Source organism: Pongo abelii, chromosome 1, assembly GCF_028885655.2.
Source record: "Pongo abelii isolate AG06213 chromosome 1, NHGRI_mPonAbe1-v2.0_pri, whole genome shotgun sequence".
NCBI classification, from domain to species: domain Eukaryota; kingdom Metazoa; phylum Chordata; class Mammalia; order Primates; family Hominidae; genus Pongo; species Pongo abelii.
The window spans coordinates 193,285,340-193,298,835 of NC_071985.2; the positions used below are offsets into that span (position 1 = coordinate 193,285,340).

Below are 13,496 nucleotides of genomic sequence, written 5' to 3' on the forward strand. Positions count from 1 at the left end.
TCAGAAAATCTTGCCATGGCAGCAGGTTCTCAGAAACTAGTTTAAAATTAGGAAGACTTGGTCATATGTGATAAAAGCTTGGTACATACAAGATAACTCTTTTTATCTGAGAGGCTGAAATAAAATGCGGAAATGACATGAGCAAAGAAAAGCAAGATATGTCAGAGTGGCTTAAAACGCACTGCTATGAGCAGAGACTTTAGAATCAGACTTTGACTGCCTTTGAACCCCAGCTTCACAACAAGTGACAAGTTCTCAACCTCTAAACTTCAGTTTCCTTATTGGTAAAATGATAACAGTAATGGTAATAACAGATTTTCCTCCTAAGGTTATAAAGATGAAATAATAACGCTGGCACATTGTAACTATTTAACAGAATACGATGTAAAATAATGGAGTAAATCCACTGTTTAAATCAGTAAACAATTGGCCAGGTATTTAATTCTGTGTTGGGCATCATTCATTCTAAATGCTGGGAACACAAAGAAATCACTGTCATTGATTTACAGAACCCCTACTACATCCTAGGCACTTATTTGAAATAAACTTTTTTGCACATATTATCCTCATTTTATACACAAAAAAACCCCAACACTCAGAAGGTTAAGTTGCTCAATGTCACTAACCAGTGAGCAGAGGAGTAAGGACTTAAAAGCATTTAGGCCAGGCATGGTGGCTCACACCTGTAATCCCAGCATTTTGGGAGGCCAAGGCAGGCACATCACTTGAGGCATGGAGTTTAAGACCAGCATGGCCAACATGGCAAAACCCCATTTCTAATAAAAATACAAAAAATTAGCCAGGCGTGGTGATGCAGGCCCAAAGCCCCAGCTACTCGGGAGGCTGAGGCATGAGAATCCCTTGAACCTGGGAAGCAGAGGTTGCAGTGAGCCGAGATCATGCCACTGCACGCCAGCCTGGGCAACAGAGTGAGACTCCGTCTCAAAAAAAAAAAAAAGATATTTGGCCTGAAGAGTAGAAGAGATGTGGACTGGTAGGTGAAAAGGGAGTGAGTGAGTGTAGAATCCCTTGCAAACTGAGCCTCCAGCTTTTTTTTTCTTTAAAACTAGTCAAGTGTAATAGTGAGAAGGGGGGAAAGAGTAGAACAGAGTTCAGTCTGTAACTGACTGTGAACAATCAACTGAGATAACTCCCTACCTTTCAGACGAGCTGAGACTCTAGCTTTTTTGAAAGAGAGGCATTACCTAGCCTGTATCAGCTAGGATCTGGTTCTGTTGTGAATGGCAGACTTCCCACAACAGTAGTGGCCTAAAGAATATAGAAGTTTCTCCCTCTCATTTGGAATGTAGTCCAAGTAAAACAGGCCATGTTGCTTTAATGGCTCCACAGGACTAGACCAAAGGTCTCTTGACTTATTAGGATGATGTGATATAAGTTTATCATTTGTAAGTAAGAGCAGAGAGGACTTGGGGAAAGTCAGCTAAATTTTAAAATAATTCACAGTTTCTCAACAAGTTACTAACTCCTTTTGGAAGACTGTGAGGTGGACAGCAAAGAATGGCCATTCTTTCTTAAACAGCCTAATCTGGCTGGGATGATGGTAACATTTGAAAAATCACTAACACCACTTTTCAAAGAAAAGTAACCAGAAATACTATTATATATTCTGAACATATATGCCAAAAAGTTACTGAAAGGAGTAGTGAATAAATTTGAATCAGGATATGGAATGTGGAGCTGAATTTTGAAGAAATTGGTGGGTCTTAAACTAGGAAGGTGAGGGATCAAGACTGACTTGGCATACTGTTGCAAGTGCACATAGGATATAGCCAAGTCATTTAATCTTTGCTTTTTTTTTTTTTGAGACAGTCTCACTCTGTCGCCCAGGCTGGAGTGCAATGGTGTGATCTCGGCTCATTGCGACCTCTGCCTCCCAAGTTCAAGCAGACAGGTGTGGCAGCTTACACCTATAATCCCAGCACTTTGGAAGGCTGAGGTGGGAGAATTGCTTGAGGCCAGGAGTTGAGAACCAGTCTGGGCAACAAAGCAAGACCCTGTATCTACCACTGCTCCCTGCCAAAAAAGAAAAAGCCGGGTATAGTGGCACACACCTGTAGTCTCAGCTACTCTGGAGGCTGAGACGGGAGGATTGCTTGAGCCAAGGAGTTTGAGGCTGTAATGAGCTATGATCACACCACTGCACTACAGCCTGGGTGAGAGAGCGAGACCTGTCTCAACCAAAAACTGAAAACTAAAGTCAGAGATGGAGGATGTCAGGTTTCAAGCACCAACTTGTTGCACCCTTGCTGCTTGAAAATAGAGGTAAAGACTGAGTGTAGCTTCTAGTACCTGAGAACAGACCCAGATTGGCAGCCAGCCAGAAAACAGAAACCTTAGTCCTACAACCACAGGAACTGAAACCTGTCAATGATAAGAACAAGCTTTGAAGTGGATTTCCCACAGAGCCTCTGACAGAACTTAGCCTGGCCAACTACATTTTAGCCAATATGATAATCTTAGAAGAGAATCCTGCCACACTGTGCTGGATTTCTGATTTACAAAACTGAACTGATAAAAATGGACATTGTTTTAAGTATTAATTTTTGTGATGTTATTCAATAATAGAAATTTAGTACCTTTATTAAAGATTTAAACAAAACAAAATGTTCTAATGGCCAATTATAAAGTAATTGTTTAAACAGGCAAGTTCTATAGTTACCCTGAAATGTTCTTTTTTTTTTTTTTAAAAAAAAGACCAAGTCTCACTCTGTCACCTAGCTTGGAGTGCAGCGGTGCAATCTTGGCTCACTGCAACCTCCGCCTTCCCCGTTCAAGCGATTCTCCTGCCTCAGCCTCCAAAGTAGCTGGGATTACAGGCGCCCGCCACCATGCCCGGCTAATTTTTGTATTTTTAGTAGAGACAGGGTTTCACCAGGTTGGCCAGGCTGGTCTCGAACTCCTGAGCTCAAGTGATCCACCCACCTTGGCCTCCCAAAGTGCTGGGATTACAGGCTTGAGCCACTGTGCCTGGCCTCTTAAAATGTTCTTAATGTGACAGGAGACACAACTTCATTCACAGTAATTAGAAATAAATATCACTTAACTTGTTTGACCATCAATTTGTTTCTGATTAATTATAGGAAGTCAATCTGGAGAAACAGTCAGATGTGGTCAATTCCATTAATCTTATTACAACCCATTATTTCTTATCTTCCTTTAAAGGGAATTTCCTGATAAGTTATCTTCCCACTCATTTCTTTCCTCCAGCTACAGTTAGCAGAGAAGGCATAAAGTACTCACTTCAGTTTGTATAACTCTAATGAGGCAAAATAAATGCTGCTGCGTTTTAGCTATGACACCAAACTGACGACAGCGCTCCAAAAAAGTATCTAAAGAAGGGTCAATTCTTCTTTGCAGTTTACTCCAAAAAAGAGTCAGTTCCCTATAAAAAAAGAAGATCATGGTAAAACATTTAAAGTAACTGGTATTTGCTGCCCTGCCCCCGGCAACCCAATTTTTTGATCTGTAGAAAGCTGACAGTAGAGAAAACAAAAACTAGATTAAAAGCTGTCTATATTCACTACTGCTTTCTCCCAAACTGATACAATTGTTAAAAATCCTCCGTAACAATTCCCTGACTTCTCTCTTGTGTTTGGGGGGAAAAATAAAAACAAAACACTACCTCCTTAACAGTGGCATTTAAAAAAAACTTATTTAGATCCCATGTTGTTCTAAAAGGTTTTATCCTTCACATTGGTAATTAATATACTGATTGAATTAAGCCCTGTCCTAATGGGCAGAGATAATCAGCCATCACTAAACTAACAACGAAATATATATACAACAAATAGACACTCTAATGGTACACTTCTATACAGTGATCTTAAGGGCCCTTTCCAGATCTAAAATGTCAGGATGCTACTTAGAGCCTGTAGTTTGGAATGGTTAAATACTACCAGTGAAATAAGTAAAATGGCACTTTTTGGAAATGGCTAAAATACAGGAATCTCACAAAGATTCATTATGGAAACAAAAGGAAAGCTTGAAAATAATAAATTAAACAAAAACATTTAATGGGTAAAACACTCAAGCAAAAAAGCATTAGAAACTCAACAATGCCAAGGATAGAAATGCTAATGAGAATGTAAAATGTGAATGCAAGGAAAGCTAATAGTGAAACTAAAAAGAATGTTATCACTTCTAATAGCAAAACTAAAAAGAGGCCGGGCATGGCGGGTGGCTCACGCCTGTAATCCTAGCATTTTGGGAGGTGAAGGGGGGCAGATCACTTGAGGTCAGGAGTTCGAAACCAGGCTGGCCAACATGGTGAAAACTTGTCTCTACTAAAAATATAAAACTTAGCTGAGCATGGTGGTGGACGCCTGTAATCCCAGCTACTTGGGAGGCTGAGAACAGGAGGACTGCTTGAACCCGGGAGGTAGAGGTTGCAGTGAGCTGAGATAGCGCCACTGCACTCCAGCCTAGGCGACAGAGCAAGACTCCATCTCAAAAAAAAAAAAAAACTAAACTAAAAAGAATGCTATCACTTAATACATGTGGCTCTTTTAAGTAAATCAATGGATACTGATTAAATAATTTTCATTTAAAAATCTGTACTTTTTCATAAGCCAATTTAAAAACACTGATACCCTATATTGCTATTAACACAGACTGTCTCCCAGAAAGTTGGCTACAAATCCAAAGCTTAAGAAATGAAAACATGTAATTTAAAGTAAATATATTTAACGGAATTTATTTTCTTATATTTCTAAAGAGGGAACTTGTAAGGTGATTTTTTTTTTTGAGACGGAGCTTTGCTCTTGTTGCCCAGGCTGGAGTGCAATGGCACGATCTTGGCTCACTGCAACCTCCACCTCCCAGGTTTAAGCAATTCTCCTGCCTCAGCCTCCCAAGTAGCTGGGATTATAGGCATGTGCCACCACGCCTGGATAATTTTGTATTTTTAGTAGAGATGGGGTTTCTCCATGTTGGTCAGGCTGGTCTCTAACTCCCAACCTCAGGTGGTCCGCCTGCCTCGGCCTCCCAAAGTTCTGGGATTACAGGCATGAGCCACCGTGCCTGGCATAAGGTGAAATTTTTAAGTAGTTATAAAACTTGCTTCAAAGATTGAAATGAATATATGGTGTCTCAAAAGATAAATGACTGGCCGGGCGCGAATATATGGTGTCTCAAAAGATAAATGACTGGCCGGGCGCGGTGTCTCATGGCTGTAATCGCAGCACTTTGGGAGGCCAAGGTGGGTGGATCACAAGGTCAGGAGTTCAAGACCAGCCTGGCCAACATGGTGAAACCCTGTCTCTACTAAAAATACAAAAATTAGCTGGGTGTGGTGGTGCATGCCTGTAATCCTAGCTACTCAGGAGGCTGAGGCAGGAGAATTGCTTGAACCCAGGAGGTGGAGGTTGCAGTAAGCTGAGATTGCACCACTGCGCTCCAGCCTGGGTGACACAGCAAGACTCTGTCTCAAAAAAATAAAATAAAAAAAAAATAAATAAATGAATGAAGCTTAACAGGATGGCAAATTTGAGCTATAACAAATACAATTAATTTAAAATACCTTTAAATATTTGCCTTTATTTGGCTAGTGCTACTTTCCTAACCACAAGAAGTGAAAATTGAGATAGGCCAGCTGTGAAAATAGCCACCAACCAGGCAAGCTGGGATAACTGTTCATTTTAAACACACAATTGCTTTCTTCAGATTTAAGCAGGTTAAGTAATAAAAATTTTTGTAATCTGTCATATGTATGTGAAATCTGTCCTATTTGAACAGAACAAAAATTATCAAAGCCAGTAAATCCTGATTGTAACGATAAACGAGTAAATGATGTCAACTATCTAAAATTTACTGCAGGGCTGGGCATGATGGCTCATGCCTATAACCTCAGCAGAGGATTACTTGAGGCTAGGAGTTCAAGACCAGCCTGAGCAACACAGTAAGACCCTAAAATCAACCAAACAAAAAAAGCTTAGCCACTCTTGGTGGCACACCTGTAGTCCCAACTACTGAGGAGGCAGAGGCAGGGGGGTGGGAGGTGCGGGGCAGTCATTGAGCCCAGGATTTAAGGCTGCAGTAAGCTGTGATCTCACCAGTATACTCCAGCCTGGGTGACAGAGTAATATCTTCTCTCAAATAAAATAAAATTCACTAACTAAAGCCGGGCACAGAGGCTCATGCCTATAATCCCAGATACTTGGAAGGCTGAGGTGGGAGAATCACTTGAGCCCAGGAGTTCAAGCCTGCAGCGAGCTTCGATTTTGCCACTATACTCCAGCCTGGCAACAAAGGTAGATCCATTAAGTGGTAAAAGGCAGGTTGAGAACTAAGGTCTCTCAAATAATTTTTTTTTATTTTTTTGAGATGGAGTCTCACGCTGTCGCCCAGGCTGGAGTGCAATGGCATGATCTTGGCTCACTGCAACCTCCGCCTCCCGGGTTCAAGTGATTCTCCTGCCTCAGCCTCCCTCGAGTAGCTGGGATTACAGGCGCCCACCACCACGCCCAGCTAATTTTTGTATTTTTAGAGACGGGGTTTCGCTATGTTGGCCAGGCTGGTCTTGAACTCCTGACCTCAGGTGATCCGCCTACCTTGCCCTCCCAAAGTGCTGGGATTACATGCATGAGCCACCACGTCTGGCCTTTTTTTTTTTTTTTTTTTTTGAGATGGAGTCTTGTTTTGTTGCCCAGGCTCGAATGCAGTGGCATGATCTCGGCTCACTGCAACCTCTGCCTCCCAAGTTCAAGCAATTCTCCTGCCTCAGCCTCCTGAGTAGCTGGGGACTACAGGCACACGCCAACTATGCCCGGCTAATTTTTGTAATTTTAGTAGAGATGGGGTTTCACCATGTTGGCCAGGCTGGTCTCAAACTCCTGACTTCAAGAGATCTACCCACTTCAGCCTCCCAGAGTACTGGGATTACAGGCTCAAATAATTTTTTTCCTCCCAGATGGAGTCTTGCTCTGTCGCTCAGGCTGGAGTGCAGTGGTGCGATCTCGGCTTATTGCAACCTCTGCCACCCAGGTTCAAGCGATTCTCCTGCCTCAGCCTCCCTAGTAGCTGTGATTACAGGTGTCCGCCACCATCCCCGGCTAATTTTTGTATTTTTAGTAGAGACGGGGTTTCAGCATCTTGGCCAGGTTGGTCTTGAACTCCGGAACTCATGATCCACCCACCCTGGCCTCCCAAAGTGCTGGGATTACAGGTGTAAACCACCATGACTGGCCACTCAAATAATTTTTAAAACAGTAAGTTAGAATGTCTAGGGCTTGGTTTATTCCAAATTAAGTATTTCAGGCTCCAAGTATGTTAACTCCAAATAAGCACGATCAAAAATGGGCATTTTATGGTGTATTTTGTAAAAATATTTGCACAGTTATAAATTGATGTAAAATGATTACCCACCCAAATATATAAACATGCCTGAAACCACGACAGCCAGTATGTTACTCATGAGGATGCAAGATGTCACGTCAATCATCCATTCAAATCTGTACACTGGAACACTGAAATCAACATCCAATAGTAACCTACAGCCTGACAGATCAAACATGCACTAGGATAAGTTCTTCTTCAATTACTACAGTAATGTGACTTTTAAAAAAAAAGCCAACCATTGAAAATCACGGAAAATGATTCCATTGTATGTATGCTTCCAATGTTCAGATGATCTACTGTACCCTTGATTAAGCCCATTACCTAGCTCATTTCAACAAATTATATATACATTTATAAAAATCGGAAAGGAAATTTAGCTCTGTTAACAGCAAGAAACACATTTTGGTAGGAATTTAGCTACTAAGCAAGAACTTTAAATTACTCTGTGTTTTGGCCAGTGTGGTGGCTCACCTGAAGTCAGGAGCTCGAGACCAGCCTGGCCCACATGGTGAAACCCTATCTCTACTAAAAATACAAAAAATTAGCCAGGCGTGGTGGCTGGCACCTATAATCCCAGCTACTCGGGAGGATGAGGCAGAGAATCACTTGAACCCGGGAGGCAGAGGTTGCAGTGAGCTGAGATTGCACCATTACACTGCAGCCTGGGTGACAAGAGCGAAACTCTGTCTCAAAATTAAATAAATACATACATACATATATACATACAAACATCACTCTGTGTTTCTACATAGCAAGAAGCCCATGAAGTCCAGTTAACATGTTACACTGAGATTCAGAATTTAGGTATTTTAGGAATGAAGTAAATAAAACTGTGGAATTAAGGGATGATCATCCCCTAAAAAAGGCTATTACAGAAAAAAAAATTTTTTAAAGCTATTACAATAGTAATTGACCTCCATGACCTCTTTTCTCTCCCATACAATTCTGTTAAATAAAACACATATGCTAGTCTTCGCCAGTTACTGAGGACATAACTGTGAATTAGACAACATATTGGTTGGTATATCACAGTCTAGCTGGGGCAGAACAGACATGTAACTACATCTGAAGAAATACGAATGTGTAACACAAAATTTAAGCTTAGACACATTACAGAAAGCAAAGGCCAGTCTATCAAATACTCACTGAAAGCTTACTGTGGAGGTTCAAAATTCAACTTTATGACTTTAAAATGGCTGCAGTAATTACCCCTCTCTATATACAAACATCATCTCACTCAAAATGGTCACCTTTTTCAAATGCATGACTATTCCAATTATGTTACCACTGAGAGGCATCTACAGGGAGCTTACTCCTCTAGCACTTCTTTAATTTTCTTCAACAGCCAAAAATCTCTTGGGGTCAAGATTAATAAATAAGTTAAACAATAACTGCTATAAAGTTTAAAACATTTTTACTTTTTACTGTGGTTTGTAAATGTCTCTGAGCGAAATTTCTAAAATAATAAAAATTGTTCTGAGTGACAATTACATAGTTTTTTGTTTTTGTTTGGTTTTTTGAGACAGGGTCTCATTGTGTCACCCACACTGGAGTGCTGCGGTGTGGTGTCATCTTGGCTCACCACAACCTCCGCTTCCAGGCTCAAGCGATTCTCCTGCCTCAGCCTCCTGAGTAGCTGGGATTATAGGTGCGTACCACTACCATCCAGCCTTTTTTTGTGGTTGTTGTTGTTGTTGTTTTTGAGACGGAGTCTCTCTCTGTCACCCAGGCTGGAGTGCAATGGCGTGCAAACGCGGCTCACTGCAAGCTCCGCCTCCCGGGTTCACACCATTCTCCTGCCTCAGCCTTCCGAGTAGCTGGGACTACAGGCACATCCGCCACCAGGTCAGCTAATTTTCTGTATTTTTAGTAGAGACAGGGTTTCACCGTGTCAGCCAGGATGGTCTCGATCTCCTGACCTTGTGATCCACCCGTCTTGGCCTCCCAAAGTGCTGGGATTACAGGCATGAGCCACCGCACTCGGCCTGTTTTTTTTTTTGTTTTTTTTTGTTTTTTTTTTTGAGATGGAGTCTTGCTCTGTCGCCCAGACTGGAGTGCAGTGGCACGATCTCAGCTCACTGCAACCTCTGCCTCCAGGGTTCTAGCAATTCTCCTGCCTCAGCCTCCAGGGTAGCTGGGATTACAGGCGCACGCCACCACGCCCGGCTAATTTTTGTATTTTAAGTAGAGATGGGTTTTCACCATGTTGGCCAGGCTGGTCTCGAACTCCTAACCTCAAATGATCCACCCGCCTCAGCTTCCCAAATTGCTGGGATTACAGGCGTGAGCTACTGTGCCTGGCCAATAGCTACATAGTTTACATTTCAAATATTATCTTCATGGTAACTACACTCAAGAATGATACTCCCAAGACATAAATTCTAGCATGTGTGTTTAAAAATAAGCATGACTACTTTTATTATTGTATTTTAACTTTATTGTCACATTTAAAAAATACTGATATCTCTCTTATCCAAAATACCACTTAAGTTTTTTTCTAAACAAATACTCCTTATGTCCCACTACCTCAAGCATAACAAAAGAATCTATCTCATATGAACAGAATTCCTGTGATTAATTTTCCTTAGTAAAATTCAGTGTTTTTTTTTTTTTTTTTGAGATGGAGTCACTCTTGTCTCCTGGGCTGGCATGACCTCGGCTTACTGCAGCCTCCGCCTCCCAGGTTCAAGTGATTCTGGTGCCTCAGGCTCCCAAGTAGCTGGGATTACAGGTGTCTCCCAAAATGCCCGGCTAATTTTTGTATTTTTAGTAGAGACGGGGTTTCACCATGTTGGTCAGGCTGGTCTCGAACTCCTGACCTCAGGTGACCCACCCACCTCGGCCTCTCAAAGTGCTGAGATTACAGGCGTGAGCCATGCCTGGCCAAAATTCAATGTTTTATGTTATTCTAATATCCTAACTCCAGCATCCCACTACCAAAAAAAAAAAAAAAAGCTTTCGAAAACAATGGAAGGGGGAAAAAAAAAAAAAAAAAAAGATGTGGCCAGGCGCGGTGGCTCACGCCTGTAACCCTAGCACTTTGGGAGGCTGAGGCAGTGGATCACAAGGTCAGGAGTTTGAGACCAGCCTGACCAACATGGTGAAACCCAGTCTCTACCAAAAATACAAAAATTAGTCGGGCGTGGCAGTGTGCACCTGTAATCCCAGCTACTTGGGAGACAGAGGATGCAGTGAGCCGAGATCACACCACTGCACTCCAGCCTGGGTGACAGAGCAAGACTTCATCTCAAAAAAAAAAAAAAAAAAAAAGATGCAATTGCTCCTTGAATTGCTTGAAAGAAGCTTCCTTTTAACAAAGTGTGAAATGACTAAGATTTTCTTTCCTTTACTCATTATAGCTCCTGAGGAGGCCACAAAGGGAAATCTCTATTAATCTCTTCCTGCTACGGAAGAACAGCATTAATCCTAGAGCCACTAACAGCTCTGGAAGAGTGAATGGTGGCTGACTGAAGAAGGGGAGAAAAATTTTAAACACAATCTATAACACATTCTATATATGATTTAATTATTTGTACTGAAAACCTAGCTATAATGGTGGACATTTTTTCATTACAAAGAAATTATATTTAAGTCCCTATCCCACTATCTCCTTTCTCACAGGAGGTATAACTCTGGCATAGTGGATTTGGTGGTAAAAAACTACAATTTGAATTTCGGCCTACGCCAAGAAAACAAGTATACAGAAGAAAAGCACTGGATTAGAAGTCTAAAACCTGGGCTTGAATCTCAGCTCTACCACTTAAGCCTTGAGACCATGGACAATTACAAGTTTTCTCTGGTCCCTATGATCCCCCCACTGCCTCACCTGTGCAATGATTATTATGAGGACTGGGTGAGATTACAGTACACAAAATTTCTACATAAAATAATAAACAAAAAGAAATATAGTAACATACAATGGTATTAACCATAAAACTATAAAAATAGACAGACGATCCAGAGGGAGATCAATGAGGGCTGAAGTACACAAAAGGCTTTACTAGGTTTTCCTATAAACAAAATGCTCATTTCCAATTTTAAGCCATCCTTAGGTTCTGAAATACTCAGAGCTCCTCTAATCAAGATAATGCAAATCCAACCCATTCTTAGAATTCAATCTCAAATATTACTTCCTCCCTGACACCTTTAATACTCTGGTATACAGTGAACACCTCTCTCTGATCTCCTATAGCATTATCCATACCACTAATCTGATACTTACTGACAGAGAGTCTTACATTTTAGAGGTTTCCTGTGTATCAGGTTTGTCCCTTTGGCCTAAATAGATTCAATACAGTTAGAATGAAAGAACCACAGATACACTTACTGTTTCCTTTTTAGCAACTAAGTATTCTGTAGGCAAACAAGATATAAATTGAATTAAAACCAAAATAATGCAATTCAACTATATAGTTCCAAAGTTGCAAAAGAGATTACTATTCAAATGAATTTCCTTTTTCGTGCTAGTTTGACCTAGAAACCTAGATAATTTGATCCTTTTCATTTGTGGGTTCCCAAATAAGAATGGGGAGTGACTACCCAGAAGATACTAAAAAAATGAAAAGAAAAACAATCTAACACAGGTTTGTTTCATATTGACAAAATTTTATCTTCAAGGTAGAAGACATATATTGGAGTTAACAGACAACCCGTTATGGGATGATCAAGAGGAACATTTTACCTTTTCTTGACTAGATTAAACCAATGATATTTTTAATTAAATGATTGTGTGTGGAAGCAAGAAGCTATTCACAGGTCATGCTAGGTTTTAAATTAGAAACAAATTAACATTTTACATAAACCCTAAATGCTATACTATGTACTAACAAATAAAGAGTGTAAAACTAAATATACTTACCAAGAACAATATACACTTGCAGTTTGGAGCTGCTGGGTAAGGTAAGTCGTACAAAGAACAAATGCTGTGTTATCCTGCCCCTCAGATTCCAGATTACAAATGATGTCTAGTACTTCCTTGCAGTCGACCTTTGCAATCTATCAAAAATGAGATGACTAAGTCAAAAAGAAAATGGTGACTTTTCAGTAAATTTTGTTATATAATGTGAAACTTCTTAATGAGGCAAAAATTAGACATAATTTTCTCCTGCTAATGAATGAGTCTTCTTGCATGAATATTTCACATAAGAAAATATTAAAGAAGGGAGCAGACACTATAAGGAAGTTCTACTACAGTCTCAATACAGATAAAAACATTTTTGCAGTTTAAAAAAATTACTTACGAACATTGGTACTATATAGATGAGTCAAATTATATATAATAATCTCAGGTTATTTTTACCTGAAATATTACTATCTTTTTTTCTTTCCTGTTCCTGTCTTCCCCTAGTATCTATGACCACAGCTGGGTCACTCTGGTTACAGATAGTAAAACATATGGCTTATCCTCAATGTCAGTGGGGCTAAAGGAGGCCAGTTCAGGAACTGTTTTAAATACAAATGCTACATTAATGTCATTTTTTCATAGAAGGAAAATATCTAGTGTATTAATGAGTTTTTCAGACCATCAAAACCCTTTTTAGAAATACATCTTTTCATTTGTATGACTTAAATCTTAAAAAAACAAAAAAACAAATAAAAACCCTCTGGACAAATCAGTCAAATTTTTCTGGGGCTCCTTTCCTACACTGAAAAAGAGTATAAAACAAGTGAACTAGACTTTAAAGACCCTTTCTCTTTTTTTTTTTTTTTTTGGCCAGAGTGCAGTGGCGCAATCTCAGCTCACTGCAACCTCCGACTTCCGGGTTCACGCCATTCTCCTGCCTCAGCCTCCAGAGTAGCTGGGACTACAGGCGCCCACCACCGCGCCCAGCTAATTTTTAATATTTTTAGTAGAGACGGGGTTTCACTGTGTTAGCCAGGATGGTCTCAATCTCCTGACCTCGTGATCCACCCGCCTCGGCCTCCCAAAGTGCTGGGATTACAGGCGTGAGCCACCGCGCCCGGCTTTTTTTTTTTTTTTTTTTTTTTTTGCATCAGAGCAAATGAGGTAAACAGCTCAACTCCTCCAGAGTGCTATGCAGTTACAAGGGGGTGGTTCTAAGGCTCTAATTTTAGTCATATCTTCAGGTAGGTGCAGAAAGGCTTTTTTTAAAACTCAGCTCAAATGTTATTTTCTTACA

The 13,496-nt window shown here is 40.6% G+C and overlaps 1 protein-coding gene across 2 annotated transcripts in view; it reads right to left on the reverse strand.

Annotated features, from left to right (window-relative positions):
- The window catches only part of RLF (RLF zinc finger), an 80,078-nt gene that overhangs the window by 5,997 nt on the left and 60,585 nt on the right, over positions 1-13,496 (reverse strand). For both annotated transcript variants that reach the window (XM_024247124.3, NM_001131786.1), the window contains 2 exon segments: positions 12,215-12,351; positions 3,262-3,403 (listed from right to left, as the gene is read on the reverse strand). In XM_024247124.3, coding sequence (XP_024102892.1) covers positions 3,262-3,403; positions 12,215-12,351 — 279 coding nt within the window.